Genomic DNA, 20,228 nt, shown 5'->3' on the forward strand with positions numbered 1-20,228 from the left:
TGTGTGTGTGTGTGTGTGTGTGTGTTGTGTGTGTGTGTGTGTGTGTGTGTGTCTAGGTGGTCTGCCAGGCATCTCTGAGGATGAAGCCAGAGTCAACTAACGCCCCCCTACAGCTGACACCCTATCAGTACGAACAGGAAACTGGACAGTGGCTTTCACTTTTGTTTCTTGTTATGATTCATCTTTAGTTTTTCAGGGAAACAGCGGGGATTTCCTGCGGCACAATGACCACTTCTGACTCAGCAGGGAGACCAGAGGAACTGAGAAGGGATTATTTTAACTGACAGTTGTGACCATTTTTTAACCTAGCTCTGGTTTTCCTCCCATTTTCCAAAAAAGTAGTTTTGTTCAATCATAGTAAATATAGAAACTGGCTGATATATGTCCATTAGATTGTAGTGAATTAGTGAGTAATTCAACAGGCAGTAGTTGTCCTGACTCCAGCACTTTATTAATGGATTTCCAGGCAGGATAATGCAAATAGAGAGCATAAGGTCTCCTACCTCTGGCTGTTTCTCTTACTATGGGTTTAAACTGGAGCCAAAACAATTATTGACAGAAAGGTGACTACATTTTATGTATTCATTTTCACCAATTTAACTAAACATTATTCACAATACGAACAACAGCAATTAAAAGGAAAAGTCATATATAATACAGTTAGACAATAGCAACCATAAATGTCATAAATATTAACTGTAGGAGTGTACGGCAGAGATTCCAGGATCAATGCAAAATAAACACAACTAAAACAGTATATAGGAGCAAAATTAAATGAACTAATTCTAATCAAATAGCACTCAAAATAATAAAAAGGTTAGGACGTCTACTTATTGCCACATAGACCAATTCACCACATAACATTAATTACACATTAATGAAGGGAAACCAGAGTCAATCGCAATCCATATGAAGTGAATCTTAGTTAATCAGTTTGTAGACAATCCACCACTATTTTAGATTTAACCATTTTTCCAAGCAAAAATTCAGCTGGAGAACAAATGAAAATGTTCAGACAGAAAGCGGAGTGGATTTTCGCCTTGCTTGGTTTTCACACATTTGATTGCTGGATCATTTGTGTTTAAGGGCCAGTGTACCAACTCCCTCATCTCTGTATGTTTATGAAGCAGGTTCTTTGATCTGCAGGGATTTTATGTACAAATGTTTCCTTAAGTTGAAACATTTACAAGTTGTGTGGATGCATCCTGGTGTCAATCCGGGCCGCATCGGGCTAATTTTCTGCCAAAGAGGTCGTATTTTTCTGTTTTTCCTGTCAATGGAAAGGTTTTAGCAAAATGTTCGCTAACTAATGTCCTCTGCTTCTGACATTCTAACCCTAACCATAACTCTCACTTCTAATGATTAAACCTCACCAACCAAACCAATGAAGGCAACGAATACTAGCCAATCAAGGGCAGAGTAGGGCGGCTCATGACTTCGTATTAGCATACATTCAGTATATCTTTAGTATTTTACGCTTCTCTAACCTTTAACTATTTAACATTAACCAGCGTCAAAATGAAGAACAATGAAGAATCTTTTAAGTTTGTTATGTTTGATGTTTTCAGTGGTTATGGCATTAGTTAGCTATAGCCTAGCAAACAAATAAGACAAATAAGGAGCTTTAAAGTGTTGTGAAGCAGCTAAATGGCAATTATACAGAACTTTGGAAAATGGTGAGAAAACAAGGTCCAGGTGCCAGTAGTCTTTAGTTAAACTTTATGTGACTGCATGTCTGCTGTGCTAAACAATACAGAGGAAAGACTGACACGTAGAGTTCACGGCAGATACGTCACATGACTGTAGACATTGGCTCACCTGGAGCGGATCACCTCAGAAGGGAGGTGCTGTCCTGCTGCTTCACTAACGGACGTAAGAGCCGACAAAGGATGATGAAGGGAAGCACATAGAGTATGTGGTGTGTGTGAGGGATCAGAAATCGCCAAAGAACCATTTTAAATCCAGTGTCCTAACAGCTGATGTCCTGTCCGTGCTTGACCACATTAGCTAACTAAATTCATTTTTTCAAAGTGGAATGCTTCATTAAAGGGTCATTCTTATACATATCCCTCCACAGAATGACACATTGACAAACTACTACATTTACACATACGCGGGCTGTAAACTGTTTCTGAAATCCAGGCCGCACAGGAAGTAAAGGAGAATCAAGGCCTTGCTGCAACGCACAGATGGCACTTCAACAAGAAGGTATTGGAACCTTCCTCTGCCGATTGAGGCATTCACTGCAGTGGCTGTTGTCCAGTGGGTATAAGGGCACTGGGATACCTTGTGTTCGTGCCTCATTGTTGTGGATCATTTATATAAAGCACTATTTTATGGAATAACTAATTATTGTGAGATTTCTATTTGACTCATTTTCCATTGTACATAGTTTGACCTTGAAACTTGAACAGCAGCACTTTATTTGATATAAAATGACTTTAAAGGGATCAATGCTATAATATATGTATACATATGATGTGTGAATACTAATATAAGGGAATCATAGTGGTCAATGATCAGAGTAAGTAGTGGTACTGACTGGGAATCTTGTGTGTTCAGTTCAGTAGTAGGGCTCTGATAATCCCTCATCCAAACTTTATCTTTTTACTTCATTTTTATGTTTGTTGCTCCAGTGACTTCTATGACTGTGTGTTGGTGTTTAATAAAGAGACACACATTAAACAAGTTTCAAGAGGTGCAACTAAAAACGTGTCTGTGTTTGACTTTACTCAGCCTTATGGAAAGGTGAAGCACATAATCATATGATCACATAATGAGAAGAAACTCAAATTAAGAAGAAGTTGTTAAAATCATGTTAAAGCCCCCAAAAGGAACTTTCATTTTGAGTTGATTCTGGCGACCCCTGTGGACAAAAGTGGTGTTTCTACCATTTCATTGATTTCAAGAGGACTCTGACTGACTCTGACCTGGTGGCAGGCACTAACAATAACTATATAGAAATAGCCAAAGACAATAAAATCATTCCCCAACTAAAAATCCTAGATGAACAGAGAGGTGAGGGCTTTGTCCACAGCAAAAAAACATAGAGCACCACCAGAGCAAGACTGGCATCAAGGAGGTACAGTGGAGACAGCAGCAGAGGCTGGAGGGAGACCAACAACACCAAAGACATGTGGCAGGCCAACCAGAACATCACAGGCTGCAAAAGGAGGAGAGCCCCCATCACATGTGAGGCCACGCTACCAGACGAGCTGAACACGTTTTATTTACCAGCATGCAATGTTCTGATTTCCAACTTCTGGAAAGTCTCTTTGTTCATTTATGAAGGAACTCCATGCTTTGACCGGAGTCTAGAATAATGCTCTACTGTGTGACAGTGCACTGGTGGCTTCAAGTTTCTACATCACGCTGTACAAGTTGCATACTGGACCAGGACTGACTTCCTAACTATTTGTGATTTAAAATCAGATTTTCACACTGTAGGAACAAGAAGAAACACTGATTTCTGACTGGAGGGGGAATTTAAAGATTTATTGCAGAAGTCGCACGCTGTTGTTTCTTGGCTGGCTCTTTTATGATTACCTAAGGTGTATTCATTTAGCCAAAAATCACACTGAGACACAAACAGTCAGGTCGGTGGTTCGGTTCAAAAACAGGATCCGGATCAGCATCTGAAACATTTGACTATGAAGGGTGAAAGGTAAGTAAGTGTTGCTTTTTCTTGCTGCCATTCTTTCATTTAATTGGATACAATCTTGGACATCTTACAGCACATTTACTACTGTTAGTGTTTTCACTTAGATTTTCATGGGCTAAACTGACTGTAGCGTTCAGGGTCAGAGAATGACACAGATGTATAGACACACTCTGCCGGTGTAAACACAACAGTGTAACAAATGAATAGGTGTTGTATTATTTATATTGTGTAAATAAACAGAATTAACAGAACACAACACTGGAGCAGAACCTCTGCTCTTAAGGCATTCATTTGATATTTAAAATGTCTTGTTCCATCATCCAAACCGGAGAATCGAGCGTTTAAAGTCGTAAACGTCATTCTTTGAGTGCAACTCTGACTTTTTGGATAAATAAAGATTAAAAATACATTTCATGATCTTTTCACATTCCTTGTTTCTCCTCTCCTACATTCCGTTTTCAAGTTCTCCTCCTGTCAGGGAGCGCTGGCGTTCATTTTGTCCTGGCAGCTGTCCCAGAAGTTGAGCAGTCTGTTGTCCTTGTTGGTGCAGAAGTCGGTGAAGTCTCTGAGCAGGCGGTCGGCGAGCCTCTCGTCGCCCAGCACGCCCGTTCTCCAGGCCTTGGTCAGCATGGTGTTGTAGGCCCAGTAGTATCCGACCCGCTCCTCGCCGCCAAACGGCCCCTGGCTGTTGGAGGTGGTGGAGTTTCGGCGCCGGCGCTGCTGCCCGCTCGAGTACTTCCGCTTGGAGTACGGCAGCTGCAGGAACACGGTGCCTGATGGGAGAGGAGCAGACTGAAGCTTGTCAGCTTGCAGGAAACAGAAAGGCAGTCTGTGTGTTTTTATGTTATGATGAGACAAACCTGTTACATGGATGTACTGCGGCTTGTTCTCAGACGGGAAATTAAAAGCAGAAGCAGAAAACTTGTCATGTACGAAGCCGAATCTGGTAGAAAGAGCACATTTACAACATATTTTAGCATAATGTATCTCAGATATTCAAAGAAATAATCCTACGTTGGTGTAACATTTGTGCCTCATTCCTGAGCACGCTGTGGGACATAATGAGCACAGAAAAAGTTTTTCTGTAAGCACATAAGGACAGCAGAGGAATTCTAATCATTAATGTCGTTGCATTAAAGAACCAGTGTGTAGGATTCAGTGGCATTCAGTGGTGAAGTTGCAAATGTGCACTGTGTAGGAGAAACTACAGTGGCTACAGTTTGTGCAAGTTAAGTTCAATTTTTTTAAGGACCTAAGTTAGTTATATAATGATGATAATGTCTTGGCTGTGTAGAAGACAATTCTGAGCTTAGCATAGCTGCTGCTTACCCAGCAGAAGTTAGCTAGCTAGCTACCTACCAAGATAGCTAGATTGTACGCTAATAGTACAAACCAACAGAATTTCATAAAGGCTCGAAAAACTAAAACCAAAACTACAGCCAGGGAGCCAGCGCTTCCCTGCTACCCCTGTAACAAATAATACTACTAGCAATCAAAACATCCAATCAGAAATGACCTTCTGCTGTTTTCTGATTGGCTGTAACTGTGGCTCACAGCACTGTTCAAATTCAATAATTCCTTAAGTCAGTCCCTCCACAACAATGTGATTATGCGATCGCATAATTCAATGCATAATCAGTGCGGCGTATTTGAAAAATGTTGCGTTTACTTCAAACAAGAGCAGCCATTTCCCCCTGTTGCCATGGGAACGTTAAGAAGTGACGTAATTACACGACGTGAACGTCATCGAAAAGCTGCAAACCCTGCGATGAAGCCCGCAAATCAGTCTCATATTTAATTTATTATTTTTTACAGAAGTTGTAGCACATGCCTTTTGTAAAGCTACAGAACTTGTTTGACCCATCAATGTTTTGTAAGTTTGAGCCATGTGTTTATTAAGGTCTGAAATAAAACAAGATGAGAACTTAAATATTCCCAGCACTTTCTGTGATGTAGTATGCTTGCTTATCATAGGAAGTAATAAGAAATGATTCTTTACATTAAGGTAGTAGCCTAGTGAGAACAGGGTGTTGGGGGAATCACTTTTATTTCTCTTTTTCATCAAACCGCAGTTTTTGCAAGTTCCCGCAATTTCATCGCATAAAATTGCATAAATATCCCGCATATTCCATCGCATTTTTTAAGAAAATGTGCCGCATAATCAAGGATTTTTGCCTGCAAAAATCACAAAAAAACGCATTTTTCTGGAAGGACTGTTAAGTGATGATGGTTTCTCCACAAAATATTATTCATGTGCTTGCAAAAAATCTTTTCCTGTGCTCATATACTGCCCTGCATATGACTCTATAGATGACTGTAAGTTAGGAAAACCACAAAACCGCAACCTGTACAGTATGGCCTCCTGAAAGAGCTGCATCCTGTCCCAGTACGTCTCTGGTTCAAAACCTGTGTGATGAACGCACACAGACAGACGATGTGACTGAGCTCCTGTACACATCACACACATGAACACAGTATTCGGTCAGAAGGCTTCAATACCTTCAAACAGGTTGTCGCTGCCGTTCTTGAGCAGACAGTGGATGTTGAGAGGGATAAAGAGCTGGGCTCTCAGTGGATCTCCGTACAGGTAAGATGTCAGTGCGAAAGGAACCTCCAGCACCGGGACCAGCAGGAAGCCGCAGGAGGCTGCTTTCCTGTGCCACCCTTGAACCTGACGGGTAATAACTGCTTAATGAAATGGCAGTGGAGTTTATCGGACCTCTCCGTACATCAGTTAACATGGTGACAGCAGCCACACAGCGTATGTGAAATCCTAAAAATGGCAAAATGTCATCTAGTTACCATCTCAAAGAGCACGGCAGCGGTGACGGCCATCCAGTGCAGCTTGATCTCAAAGGCGGAGTTGAGGGAGAAGTTCCCGTGATAATAACAGCTGCACCATTCAGTTCGGTCACTGCGGTTGTTAACGTCCACATCCAGAGTGACCGTCTTCTGCTCTGGGACTGTAGCAGCTGGGGGACAGACGAAGACGTAGGAAAGGGTGGGAGGTGGAGAGACAGGAAGACAGGAGGCAAAGGAAGCAAAACAGAGGGAGAGATGGATGGCATGATGGGCAGGCAGACGGAGGAGCGAGAGCCGAGGTAAGCGTGGATTGTGACTGAATGTTTATGGCAGGTTAGAGGATTTAGAAACGAGGACAAAAATATGAAACTGTCCTCTGAGGTCTACAAATCTAATCTGAAGATTTGAGTATTACTGTCAGTAACAGGACTTTATATTGACTTTAATATTCAAATATTATGTTAATGTGGTATAGTTAGTCAGTCATTTGAGAGTAGAGTGTCAAAGGAGTACAAAGGATGGGCCAATTTTAGCTTTTCACATACCTCTTGGTATTGTGAGACATTAAGTAACAAGACACTACAGTGCAGAGTATTGGCAAATGAAGTATAAATGCACCACGGTGCCTGAAATGGGACAGTACTCATAATTTATGTCCACATGAGTACCCTTACTTCCTATTGAGTGCTGCCACCTCTGGCAAGCACGGCCGTACCCACCACTGAGGTCACAAGGTTCAGACCTCAGCACTTTTTCCGAGGGGTTTTAAATAAAAGTCATAAAATAATTGCATGAAAATAACTAGCAAATTCAGTTTTTTGAGTATTCTCAGTATTTTTTAAAACACTCTGTACAGCAATGCACTGAATGTGTTAAAATGAATAAAAAGAAGCCAAAAGATTTAGGGTTAGGGTTATGCTGTGTTTAAGGTTAGGGTTGAGGTGAATGGGGTACCAGAACCTTCTTTGGTCCAATTCAGGCACTGATGTACTGAGCAGCCTCGCCATTCAGTGTGTCAATTACACTACACAACATAAAACTACCTGCCATCACACATCAAAAAAACGGCAGTCAGTGTCTAATGAATGATTTCAGCATCACATTATGACTACTCCAGGAAACCAGTCCAATGTGTGAGATAGCAAACTGAGAAAGCAGGAGTGCAAGCATTTTTATAATACACTGATGTCAGAGGTGATAAGTGAAGCTTAGAGCGGTCGTATGAAGCAGGATCGTTGCTGAAGCAGAAGCACTGTCACAACGTGCTGCGCTGTGACTGTGCTTTGTGTTGGGAAGCCAGGAGGAGAGCGACAGGTGAGGACATTGCACACCACAGCACTACTGAACCACAGCCACTAACACCACAGCATGCACTGGAACACCACATCCACTACTACTGCTCCTGGGTCAGCTACACTCTAACCACACAGCATGCACTGATTGGACGGTGGGGTGGAGGAATTTGGTTGTATCAATCAGGGATGTGGCCACTGTGGACGGGTGGATGAAACTACAGCTAGAGGAGACACTCATGCACTACACACTAGAGAACACACCACCAGCTGTTCACTGCAGATCTACAGTGCACTGTCAGGAGAGCTGAGTCCAGTACCTCTCTGTCACACAACAAAGACATGATGATGATGATGGCTGGTGACAAAGACGATGACATGAAATGTTACATGGAAGTGTTTCTGTGGTGATGGTAAGAATCCCACTGTTTGAGATGGAAAATCATTTATTTATTGGAACTAACTGATGAGTGGTAGGTCAGTCAATGTAGGGCTCATTGTTTTTGATTTATATTAGTTTTTTTTTAATTTGGAATATTTTTAAGATGTAATGTATTTTCTACTGACTTAAATGAATGCTTTTTTTTTTTTTTTTTCCAAAAACAACAATTTATTCCCGTGAAGAGTGTCTGAGTGACCAGCGATGTGTAAGTTCTCTCCTATGTTAGGCTGTAAAGTCGACACTACAGGCTCAGTAACTACTAGTTAGTTTACAACTAAAAAATTGGTTGGACCATGATTACTTTGGGCACCATGATAACCGTGTGCAGTAGCTTTCTGGCTGGCATGAAGTTACTTGAGTTCGTAGCATATTGCAGTGAGTTAGGTTGATACTGAAATGTCAATAAGTTTTGTCTCTACTGGATTACTGTGTTGCAAAATGGCTGCAAATAATGAAAAAAAAAATTGTGTGACAGAAAAACTGCTGTTTTGCCATCAATTCAATTCAATTCAATTTTATTTGTATAGCGCCAATTCATAACAGAAGTTATCTCAGGACACTTTTCAAATAGAGCAGGTCTAGACCGAACTCCTTATAACATTAATTACAGAGCCCCAACAGTACCACCATGAGCAAGACCTTGGCGACGGGGGCAAGGAAAAACTGCCTGTTAAGAGGCAGAAACCTAGGACAGATCCTCCGGCTCTAGGTGGGTGGTCGTCTGCCTCGAGTGAGTATGATTCTGTGACTTTATGAATTATACCACCAGGGGCATGTGTAACTATCCAGCTGTTACTTAGAGTTAAGTTGTAACGTATCATCAATCTCAGCCTGGGAGCTAAACAACAATCACCAGCTTCAAACCAACAAAAACCTATGACACTTAATTATTTGATGTTTATGACAAAAATATTGTTGACTATTTGTCTCTTCTCTCTTCCTGACCATGTCTAATCATCACTGAGCTGACTGCAAAATATATCTACCTCCATGGTTCCGTTGACTTTCTCTCTGTCATTGGATAATCTGTTAAATTTTGTCAGCACCACTCCACCTGAATTTCATCTAATCTGTTTATTTAAAGGACCAGTGTGTAGGATTTTGTAGCATCTAGCAGTGGAGTTGCAGATTGCGACCAACTGAACACCACCAAGCATGTAGGAGAAACTATGGTGGTGAAAAACCGGAAAGGCCGGTGTTTGGTTTGTCCGTTCTGGGCTACTGCAGAGACATGGCGATTCAATAATTCTCATTTTTAGGTGACTGTACACTAATGAAAACATACCTATGAATATTATATTCCATTTCTGCCAGCAGATTTTCCTAAATGTTACACACAGTTAGACACTTGCCCGCATTAGTCCTCCTGAATGCAACTCTGGCAGTTTGGTCTGCTCGTTCTAAAAAATCTTAGTGTTTTGATACAAACCAAAAACAATGAGCCTTAGGTAGATGTGGATGAATAGAAGCTTGAGGGCTCACTTGAGAGTGCTCACTACCTTTCTGGGTCATAATGTCTGCATACATAATTAAATATTCAGCAGCAGTAGAAGAACCAATTAGGATGTGTGTTTTTGGTTTCTATGACACGACCTGACCAAGAGCCCTTACTCAAATGCACCCTCCCTGCCCTGTGTGACATGTAAATACTGGACCCAGGCAATTCTCTGAAGTAGACTTGTGTATGATCTGCATCAGACTGGATGAGGGAGGAGATTGTGGCTCCTCTGCGGTGTGGGCTGGGCCGGGAGGATCGGGCTGGGTGTACCTAGCAGTGCAGCGGCCTGGCTGCGTCCTCCAAAGCTGCGGCTGAAGGAGCTGTGCCTACTTGCGTAGGAGGCCGGCCGGCTGGGCAGCCAGGGCAGCAGGAACGCCGGGAGGTCACATGGTCGCCGCTCCTCCAGCACAAAGGCAACCTCGAACCACTTCCTCTGAAACAGGGCGAAGTCTTCCAGGGCTGCCGTAGACCAGCCTCCAGCTGCCGTGGAAGGGGGTTGGGGGGTCGGGCCTGCAGAGGACAGGACAGCCAAGTGTGTCAAGACAACACATTCTAGAAACCTCTACGTGAGAAAATGTTAATATTTTTGTAATTACCTGACATTAATTACAGATTAGTATATACTGTATGAGCATGTGCAAAAATGCATATATATTGGGATAAAACCAATGACCCCTATGGCCTCGGATTGTGTTTTAAATCCATTCACCATCCTTCTCTCCTACTATCCGGTAAAAGTAGAATCCGTAGACGAAGGTGCGCATGGCATCTCCAGAAGCGTGGGCCACCAAACATTCATCCAGCATTTTCTGCACAAGCCAAACAGACAGAAACAGTGAACCGCTGAACAGAAGCAGTGACTTCCTGGAGTCTCCGCTGGTTGCCTGGCAACCTCAAAGTGACATTAGGACTCCAGGACAGTTTGGTTAACAATTTTACCATTTGGCCAACCTTGTTTAAAGCCTTAACCTTAACCTTAGCAGTGAGCGAGTACAGTTATCATATGTGAACATAAGTTGTAATGAACAGGAATAATCTTTAACTGAAATCTTCCTTGATCACACCTGTACATACAACTCTCACCTGCATGATATCAACAGCCATCCCCTGTGTGGCCACGCCCTCCACATTGTTGACCAGCCAATGAACAACCTCTGCACTAATGAAGCAGTTGAGTGGCAGGCCCTTCTGCTCTGGGAGCAGCTGCACACCCGTCCTGTAACACCAGAAAGCACAGACAAAAAACTGTTCTCCAAGTAGGGACAAAATAATGTAAAACCAAACCCTTTCAGAAAATGCTTTTAACAAAGAAAAAGTCAGAATATCTGAAAGGATGTGTCGATCTTTTCTGACTCACTGCAACAACAATCTTACGTGGGATGTTTGATGGCCTCCAGGATCTCTAAGAGTGTTGAGGATGAGGACAGAGAAAGGGCTCCTGCTGCAGACAGCCCGCTGTGAACAGATCGCTGATCAGTGTTAAACCACAGGTTATAGTTAGATTAACACTTTATCATCAAGTTATCAGCTATTCTCACTGGGATCCACAAATAGTACATTTAGTAGAGCATTAAGACAACCTAATCACACAAGGACAAAATACCTATATACATTTTACCAGAGTAAAACATTAAAAAGGTTTTATATAGATAGATATATATATGAGATTTAAAGCATTATATATAACTATTAGCTATATAAAGACAGATGAGTCATGGGGTCTCACTCCCTCTGCCTGTGTTGCTATCGCAGCCTCTCTGTGGGTTGTGCTGTTTTTATCATCTACATCAGTGAATTAAGGATTTCTTGAATAGACTAACAAAGAGGGTTTTGGTGAGTTTCTTTTTCTTTTTTCTGTCCACTTTGAATAAAGATAAAATGTTCTAATTATATGCAAGGTGAAATAACTGTTTTTGTCTATGGAGTCTGGTAGCATCGAAAGAAGTTTTGGTTAAACAAAAGGTTGTCTCTGTAGGGATCCTTTCCATAATGTTGTCAGAAACTTAGAATGACAAAAACAAACACTTTTGGCGCCCCATGTACCAAGGTTGAGTAAATATTGCTGGGGTTCGAATCTGATCTGTGGTCCTTTGCGGGTGTCATCCCATCACTCTCTCCCCCATTTCCCGTCACTCTTAAGTCTTAACTCTGTGAAATAAGGACTGGTTTTGTCCAAGCCAGCATGGTGAATTTGTTTCTGTCCCATCGTTTTGGTCTGAGATGCTGGTGCTCTGATGTGACATCCAATGGCAAGTGAATGTCGTATATATAACCCTTAAAGTATTAAACTATGATAATGCTTTTACAACCATACATAAAGTAAAAGGTTACCTGGTGTCTGTGGTGTTGTTGGCTCCAGTCTCTCCTGCAGGCTGTGCAGCTGTTCCAGCTGTCACTGCTGGTTGGACTCCTTTATCTGCAGCCTCGCTGGCTTCAGCAGGCAACTACACAGTTAAAAGTACTTAACTAAATCAGCTGTTTCAGTCAGTCTGTTTTAAGGGTTTCAACAGATTACAAAAAATAACACATTTTCTCACTCACATCTAGTAGTAACCACCCATGCAGATGTTTTTTTTAGTCCACAGTTGAGAGGTCTGACTTTAAGATTTCATATTTCAAGATACAGTGGAGGCGAATGGATTTGTGCTGATCAAAGCATTGAACACAACATGTAAAATAAATCATCTCTTTCCAGAAACACTGTTGCTGTTACTCTGGATAAACCACAGACCGTCCCAATGAAAACAATGTATGCTGTGGTTTATCCAGAGCACTGATTCCCAACAATTCATCCATATCTCATATTTTACATAAACTACAGTTACTGTGTTCACTCACTGTTTGGGTTCATTGTACCGTTTATCAGCTGTTCTCTAGTGTTATTGTTACACATTAAATATCATATGAAATATCCATAAAATAAGTCACAGTTAAGGGTCGTCAGTTGACTCAGTGATAGAAAAGGGCTCCCTTAAAGAAAAAGGTTGGGAACTACTGATTCAGAGTAAAGGAGACTGTTTCTGAAAATGTCTGTTTGCAACGTGATTTTTAAATACCCCATTCATCTCCATGGAAACCTCAGATATCTCAAAACCTGGACACATAAGAACCAAACTATCTGTATGGATAGATAGCACAGAAGGGAAGAGAGAAAATACGTTTGTTTTTTTATTTGATTGGACAGACCTTTTACCCAACCCTGATGTTATGCATGGAAAGAGGAGCCTCAACTGTTTACCTGAGTGAATGAGTCCAGTCGTGATACAGTACATGTTAGTTACACCAGGATCACACTTCATGTACTCTCTAGAATTGGAGAGCACTGATGTTAAGATTCAGGCTACTCACTGTCTGTGATTTAGATATTTAGACAGCAGCAGCCCCACAAAAAGATGCTAGAATAAATAGCTGTGGATACGGGAGGGGCCTATAATGTCTATGCTCAGGTCCAGAATTTGCGCTATGCCCCTCAGCAGCTGGAACGTAAGATAATATGGAACATAAGAAACATGGTTATTCATATCGTATGATTCTAATAATATCCAGCTTTCTGATTGTCTGTGCAGGATTGTCTGTCATTTCTGAGTTGTGTCATTAACTGAATCTGTAGTAGCATATTTATTTTGTGTAGGTTTCTCCCTTATAACACAGTACGGTCACTGTTTTAACAGAGCGCAAATGGGTGTAAGTTTTTGTTTCTTGTAGCAGACTTAGCTGATACCTGGCTTAATTAATGAAAAAACAGGCCCTTGAAATGTAACAATGGCGGGCCGCCGCTCCAAAATCAACATACAGGAAACACTGGAGTGTTTCTCTGTACTATAGAGTCTGCCTGCAAACACTAACGCCCCTATCTACAGCCAGTGTTTGGTTTGTCTGTCCTGGGCTACTGTAGAAACATGGTGGTTCAACATGGCGGACTCTGTAGAAGAGGACCAAATCCCGCTGTAAACATAAACAGCTCATTCTAATGTAACAAAAACACTACTTATTTTCTGGTGGTTATTCACTAATGAAAACATACCTATGAATATTATATTCCATTTCTGACAATAGATCCTCCTAAATGTTACATACTCAACCTTTAACATTTTTGTCAGTGCATTACATTTCACCACTAACCTTACTGTTTTAAGTTTTATGTCAAAATGTTTCAGTTGTGGGGAAGTGCCAACAGCTTGAACCATCACAAAGGAACTATGGATTAAATGTGATCCTGGTGTGAGGGTGGACAGTGTCACTACCAACCAGCAGGCACTACAGTACCGGGCACAAAGTACAATATACACAAAAGTTAAAACTGCAATCTGATGGGGCACTGCAAGTTAAACATCATGTAAGTCCCACATAGAGTGTTGTTTCTGCACACCATGCTCATGCAGCAATGCAAAGTGAGTTAGAGGACCTAGCTACAGCAAATGTGGACACACACACACACACACACCAAAACACAGCTTCAGCGATGCCCAGGGAGCTCGTTACTGACCTGAGAGTGATAGATGTAGGAGGAGCGAGGGCTACGTATAAAATCCAAAATAAAGGCAGCGTCCTGTCAGCATACAGGAAGAACATAACCCAGGATCAAACACCCAAAGCTCAGCAACAGGAACAGAGTATAGGCATGGGGAAAAATGCAGACAGAAGGAGAAACAAGAGCAAAAGCCCCACACCAAAGCACCAGCAAAAAATAACCATTTTATCCAGGTATTATTGCAGATTAAAATACAATCACACATGTCTGCAAAAGCTTAATGCCTGAAGCAAAAGGACTCATTCAGATAATCACTTGGAATAGACGCTCACCTTGCGGGGACTGTCTACATATGTGGGAGCTGTGGCAACACTTGAGGGGTCACTTGTGGCTGTTGAGGGCTTTGCCTGCTGCTGCTGCTCATCCAGCGTCCTGAGAGGAAGCAGAAAGAATGATTATTAGTTATCAGTTAAAACTGGTATTCATGGCTCCAACACAAACAACATGTTAGCCTGCAGTCCCAGGAGAGACTCACTTCTGGTTCTGGTCCATCTCCAGTAAGGCTGATAATGCTGATGTGCCTTTCTTGCCTTGTGGGGGCGCCACAGGCTCGGTAGGGTACGGAGGCAGTGGACTGGTAACCTGTAGTCCTTTCATTGGTGTGCCCTTCTGCTACATAAAAAAACAAAGTGAAAGAAACACAGAGAAGTGTACATATTAGCACCTAAACATACAGTGAATACAAATGTTAACAGAGCAAATGTTAGGAGAGGTTTGCCCCCTGCTCAGTGGCTAAAAATGCCTAATTTAATGACTTCTTGGAGACTTACATTGCATAGGTTATGTATGATTGGCAACTGTATTTGTGATCTGAGGTAATCTGTTGAAATGTTTTCAGGGTGCAGCAGAGACACATTTATTCTGGAAGTGGATTTTCAGACCAGAGTAACATGAAATTAAACAACTGAACATCTTTAATCTTCTCAACAAATCAAGTAATTTTCTGACATTTTCATAAAATGTCAGAAAATGGTGAAAATTCTTCACTACTGCAGCTTTAAAACGTTCTTTCCATCAACCAATTGCTTAATCGAGTACATAACAAAAAAGAATTACCTACAGCACTTGTGTCAGGTTAATAAAATATTAAAACATATACAGCCTGAAATAAATAAAGCAGTGAACTAACAGCATACTGTGAGAACTGTAAAGGTGTTTTCATGAAACGTTTAATGCACAAACATGATGTCAAATAGGAGAGCCTCACTCTGATGATCCTGTCGGAGCGATGGCGACGCCGAATGCGGTTGAGGCCCTCCAGGAACCGGATGAAGCCATCCAGCAGCATCCAGTCCCCACTGCCACCCATCCCAGCACCGGCTCCCTCCCCATAAACATCCCAGTGTCCCTCCCCGTCCGCCACCCGCCGAGCTCCTCCGGCTGGCAGCAGGAGGAAGCGAGTCCTCCAGAACTTCAGAGAGTCGATCAAACTGTGGAGGCATATAATGCTACTCATTCCACTCCAGTTACATTTTATAATACAATAAAAACTAATTACAACAATTATACAATTTCAATTCAATTTCAATTTCTTTTTATTTGTATTGCGCCAATTCATAACAGAAGTTCTCTCAGGACACTTTTCAAATGGAGCAGGTCTAGACCGAACTCCTTATACAAGAGTATATAATAAAGTAAACTCTCACATCTTAACAGGAGTGTAAAGTATACATGTGTTTGGGTATGTGTGTGTACCTGAAGTCCTCAGAGCCAGCAGAGCAGATGTACTGGTCCAGGTAGTTCCACTTGTATTCCTCCAGTCTCTCATGGCCGAACTCCACCCAGCAGGACACAAACTGAGCATCAGAATGTGGAGGACACAGGCTGTAGCTGTACTGGATCTGAGCTGACTCGTACGGGTACCTAAAACACACACACACACACACCTGATTACCTAAAAAGTCCATTAGAAAGCTACAGTGAGTCCAGAACGCTGCGGCCTAGTTTAGTCTTAACTAAAACTAGGAAACTGGATCACATCACTCCTCTACTGAAGAAGCTGCACTTCTTCTTCTTATCCAAGTACTTTATCCAGGTATTACTGCAGATTAAAATACAATCACTTTCTTTTATCTTACGTTGTGTTACTATAACCTTTCTTTTAAAGGTTCCTTATGTGTCCCATAAAAAATTCTGTTGAGAGTGCCTTCTGTTTTTATGCCCCAAAACTGTGGAATTCCCAGCCTCTGGATATTAGAAAGGTGAGATCTCAGTATTTTTTTAAGGATATTAAAAACCTTTAGTATCTGGCTTTTATTTTGGAGTAATGTTATAGCCTTATTTTTTAGGTTTTAATCTTTGGTTTTTACATTATTTGTCTCCCCGGTGTTTTTTTCACATCAGCATTTATTTTTTTACTGCATTCATTTAAAAAAACATTTTTTTATGGTTGTTCATTTTGTTTTTATGTGTTTCAGTTTGCTGTGTGAAGCACTTTGGGCTGCATGTTTGTATGAAAGGTGCTATAGAAATAAAGGTGAGTCCTGTCCTGTGTTAGAGGCTGCCAGTCATACTCACTTGGGTAGGTAGCGAGTCACAGTGATGATCTTATCTTTGAGGCAAACTTTATGGAAGGTCCGGCCCATGCTGAGCCAGTAAACAGTCTCCTCCTCCTCGGCCCGACGCAGAGACACCAGACCTGAAAACACAAGAAGAAAGAGGACACGTACAGTCACCATGGGTCTGTTGTTGTTGTCTAAAGACATATTTCCTTAAATACTGAAACCAAGGGTGGTTGTTTCTCTACTAGTTATCCCAAATATATGTTATGTTATATATATTTCATTTAGTTTGTTAGTAAAGGTGGAAGCTATTTTACACCTAATATCCAATATCCAGTTAACTTTACGAAGCTGCTGAAAGGCTTTGGGGGAAACGACTGCCACAAGAGGCAGTTTGAGAATCACTGGGAACAACAAGAATTTAAGACATACTTAATAATCATGAAACTGGAGTACCTCTGGTGTAAAGAGGGCTGCTCCCAAGAGGCGTAGCCACGGAGGGCTGGGGCTTCCTGTTGTTGGTCTGAACGATGATCTGGTAGCCCTGCATCAACCTCTGACAGATGAACTCTTCAAACACCTGAGATGCACTCATCACTGGGGCTTCATCTTCCCGCCTGAGACAGAGAGTGATATGTAGTTTGCATGTGATTCTGCTTATAGGAAATAGGAAAACAAATCTCAGTAAAGGTTTCTGTAACATCAATGTTCTCTGTACTTGACCTTCAATCTTAAACTACATAGACAAATACATAAACTACATTTTACTTCAGAGAAATTTCCAGAAACGTCCATGTTTTCCACTGATGTTTTCCCAATATTATAACACAGGTGGGGTGGATGAGGGTGTGAGAATGTCACATGGAATTGGTTATTGTGATTTCTGTAATAATGACAACATATAACAAAAGCAACAAAAATATTGTTTATATTACATTATATTTTATAATTAGAAGTGCTATGGAAATCTCTGTATTATTTATGCACTAACCTACATAAACATCATGTTTAGTTACAGCTAATGCTGTATTTGCATCTTTAAAGAGCACTGTGCTTTATTGATTTGATGGATTTTATTGATGCTGAACTCCAGCATCTTTTTATGCAGAGAATGTGGAGGTGCTTATTTCAGCCTTAGAGGTGAGGTAAGCAATACTGGAGAACTCCAATACCATGACAAACAGCTGACAGAGCAAGTAATGTAAGTAACATAGCAGTAACACAGTAGCTATGTTGTGGGTTAGCAAACTGTCTCAAAGTTGCTGCTGCACAGCTACATTCAGCTCAATAAAGTGACCAAAATACTTTAAATGACTGAGTTTTCACTGCTTGTAATAAGAACAACTTGTTTTAATTTTTCAACATTCTTTCTAGTTTTACGGCCCATTACAGTCTTTCAGTGGTAAGATTGTTTTGTTAGTTTTAAGAATTCTAGCAAAGCTAAACTGGCTTACACCATTGGCAGATTGTTTTGCTCAATACAAGAAAATGTGATTATATTTAAGAATATCTGGCTTGTTTGTGCGAGGGCTATTTTTGCAGTGCACTCACTGCTGCTCTTTATACTTATTGCTGTATGAACGGTAATAATCAAAAGCGACTCTGATAAGTGTATTGATTTTCTAACCAAGATAATTATATTGGACAGTAAGAGAACACTGTTCAGAGTAACTATAGTAAGAAAATCCACCTGAAACTATAAAAGTGAGGGGGACACGTTCCCTCAATCCCCAGTGGAATTTACAGCCTTGGACCTGTTGTTGGGTATCTTATGGACAGCTGCCAGTTGTGGGCACAAAGTGATTGGCTATGGACAGTTTTCCTCTAAAGACTGGTGTTCTACCTCTCCAGGTCACTGTGTGGCAGCAGGTCGTAGCAGCCCTCAGTGTAGTCGTTCTGAAGCGCTTGGCGGTCGGGGAAGTAGTCGGTAGTGAGGGGCAGACAAGCTGGCGTGGTCAGAGACTTCCAGTCAACCCCCACGGTGCAGCAGAAGCTGGGCACTGTCGGGGGCGCAGACAGCAGCAGGGCTTCAGGAGCACCCACACCATACACACACACAAACGCAGACAAAAAATCCCCACAGCAAAGACAAATGCATGTACCCAGAGTGGGGTGGTACATGTGTGTGGGGGGGCGGGGAGGGGGTGGATACAGAGATATGATGATGGAAAAGAAAGATGAAGATACAAACACAAAATAAAGAAAGAAAGTAGAAAGAGGGGAAGAAAAAACAAGGAAAGTGTTACTTTTACTGGCCTCGTCACCCCCTGCTGGTGATTCCTGAGGGGTCTGTAGTTGTGGAGCAGTGATCAAACATGCAGATTGTGGCCCAGTGACAGTCAGTCTGTCATCGGCATCCCTCATAAGCAAGTTAAAAATGTGTCCTTAGCTCAGCAAAGGTTGTGAACTGTAAAGTGACTGAGTGAATTTAAGAAGAGAAATCACATCATGCAAACCTAGAGATGGTGAGCAAACTCAATTCAAAATATTGTGTGCAAGACAGATTTGTTTGACAGAAGCACCATTTTACAACCAATCAAGAGAAATATATACTATACACATCGCCATGCAGGAATGAAATGTATGCACAAGCCTTGTTGAATGCAAACAGGTCACAGTGTAGGAAAATTATGAGAGGGCTAATTAACTGGAGGATTTTAAGACCTGGTAATATTTTATCACGAGAGTTAAGATTAACAGGAGGCCCAGAGAAAGAGATAGAAAAGAGCTGGACAGAGAAAGTGAGGATAGAGAGGGAGGAGGAGAGGGTAACCCCAAACCACATGACCTGTAAGAGTCGTCTATCCTGCGACCCCTGGAGACAGATGCCCAGTGGAAAAACCTGCCTGCCAAAGCTGAATAAGCCCTCACAGGTTAAAGACACCGTTGAAGGTTCACTGCCATTATCAGTTTGGTGATTAATATCAGCTTGATCCTGAGGTATGGCTACATGACAATGTTTGCGACAACTGGCATGTTTTGGTTTATGTAAGTGCAAGATGGACTCACTTGGATCGGCACCACTGAGGGAAAAGTCTTCAAATGAAGAGCCGCGGTTGTTTAGAATTCCTGTGCAGACATCACAATTAGAACAAAGAAAGAGCATAGTTACAAGTTTTTAAAGCTTTTACATATGACATTTAAAACATTATATAGATATAGTTGCATCATGGTGTCACTCTCCCTCTGCCTGTGTTGTTATCGCAGCCTCTCTGTGGTTTGTTTCCATAGCAGGTCTGCTCCGTGTGCAGCTGAGTTTTTAGTTTTCATCATCTACATGAATTAAAGATTTATTTCAACCAAAGCAGAGCTGGTGATTGTTGGAACAGTGAAAAGACTAACAAAGACAATTTCGGTGAGTTTTATTTTGTTTCTGTCCACTTTGAATTAAGTTACAATGTTACAATGATATGCAAGGTAAATTTTGTGTTTTTGTCTATGGAGTCTGGTGGTAACGAATACCAATATTACGGCTGTTTCTGGTTTAACAAAAGGTCTGTC

At 41.5% G+C, this 20,228-nt stretch overlaps 2 protein-coding genes across 13 annotated transcripts in view; one reads left to right on the plus strand and one right to left on the minus strand.

The window, feature by feature from the left end:
- The window catches only part of LOC127368936 (major facilitator superfamily domain-containing protein 12), a 14,984-nt gene extending 12,273 nt beyond the window's left edge, over positions 1 to 2,711 (plus strand). The window contains exon 11 of the mRNA XM_051410138.1: positions 57 to 2,711. Within this exon, the coding sequence (XP_051266098.1) occupies positions 57 to 100 (44 nt within the window). The 3' untranslated portion in view covers positions 101 to 2,711. The remainder of the gene's footprint in view (positions 1 to 56) is intronic.
- A 755-nt stretch (positions 2,712 to 3,466) lies between these two features.
- Positions 3,467 to 20,228, minus strand: part of depdc5 (DEP domain containing 5, GATOR1 subcomplex subunit) — a 29,815-nt gene continuing 13,053 nt past the window's right edge. The window contains exons 25-43 of one of the 12 annotated variants that reach the window (XM_051409419.1): positions 19,737 to 19,796; positions 18,571 to 18,727; positions 17,184 to 17,344; positions 16,744 to 16,864; positions 15,922 to 16,089; positions 15,434 to 15,656; positions 14,702 to 14,838; positions 14,499 to 14,598; positions 14,182 to 14,244; positions 12,027 to 12,139; positions 11,070 to 11,150; positions 10,779 to 10,911; positions 10,405 to 10,504; positions 9,966 to 10,205; positions 6,464 to 6,633; positions 6,161 to 6,332; positions 6,007 to 6,067; positions 4,522 to 4,604; positions 3,467 to 4,434 (exon numbers count right to left, since the gene is read on the minus strand). In XM_051409419.1, the coding sequence (XP_051265379.1) occupies positions 4,136 to 4,434; positions 4,522 to 4,604; positions 6,007 to 6,067; positions 6,161 to 6,332; positions 6,464 to 6,633; positions 9,966 to 10,205; positions 10,405 to 10,504; positions 10,779 to 10,911; positions 11,070 to 11,150; positions 12,027 to 12,139; positions 14,182 to 14,244; positions 14,499 to 14,598; positions 14,702 to 14,838; positions 15,434 to 15,656; positions 15,922 to 16,089; positions 16,744 to 16,864; positions 17,184 to 17,344; positions 18,571 to 18,727; positions 19,737 to 19,796 (2,642 nt within the window). In that variant the 3' untranslated portion in view covers positions 3,467 to 4,135. The other 11 variants (XM_051409330.1, XM_051409261.1, XM_051409498.1 and 8 more) reach the window with 11 other exon arrangements.

This window comes from Dicentrarchus labrax, unplaced genomic scaffold, assembly GCF_905237075.1.
Source record: "Dicentrarchus labrax unplaced genomic scaffold, dlabrax2021, whole genome shotgun sequence".
Taxonomy (NCBI): domain Eukaryota; kingdom Metazoa; phylum Chordata; class Actinopteri; family Moronidae; genus Dicentrarchus; species Dicentrarchus labrax.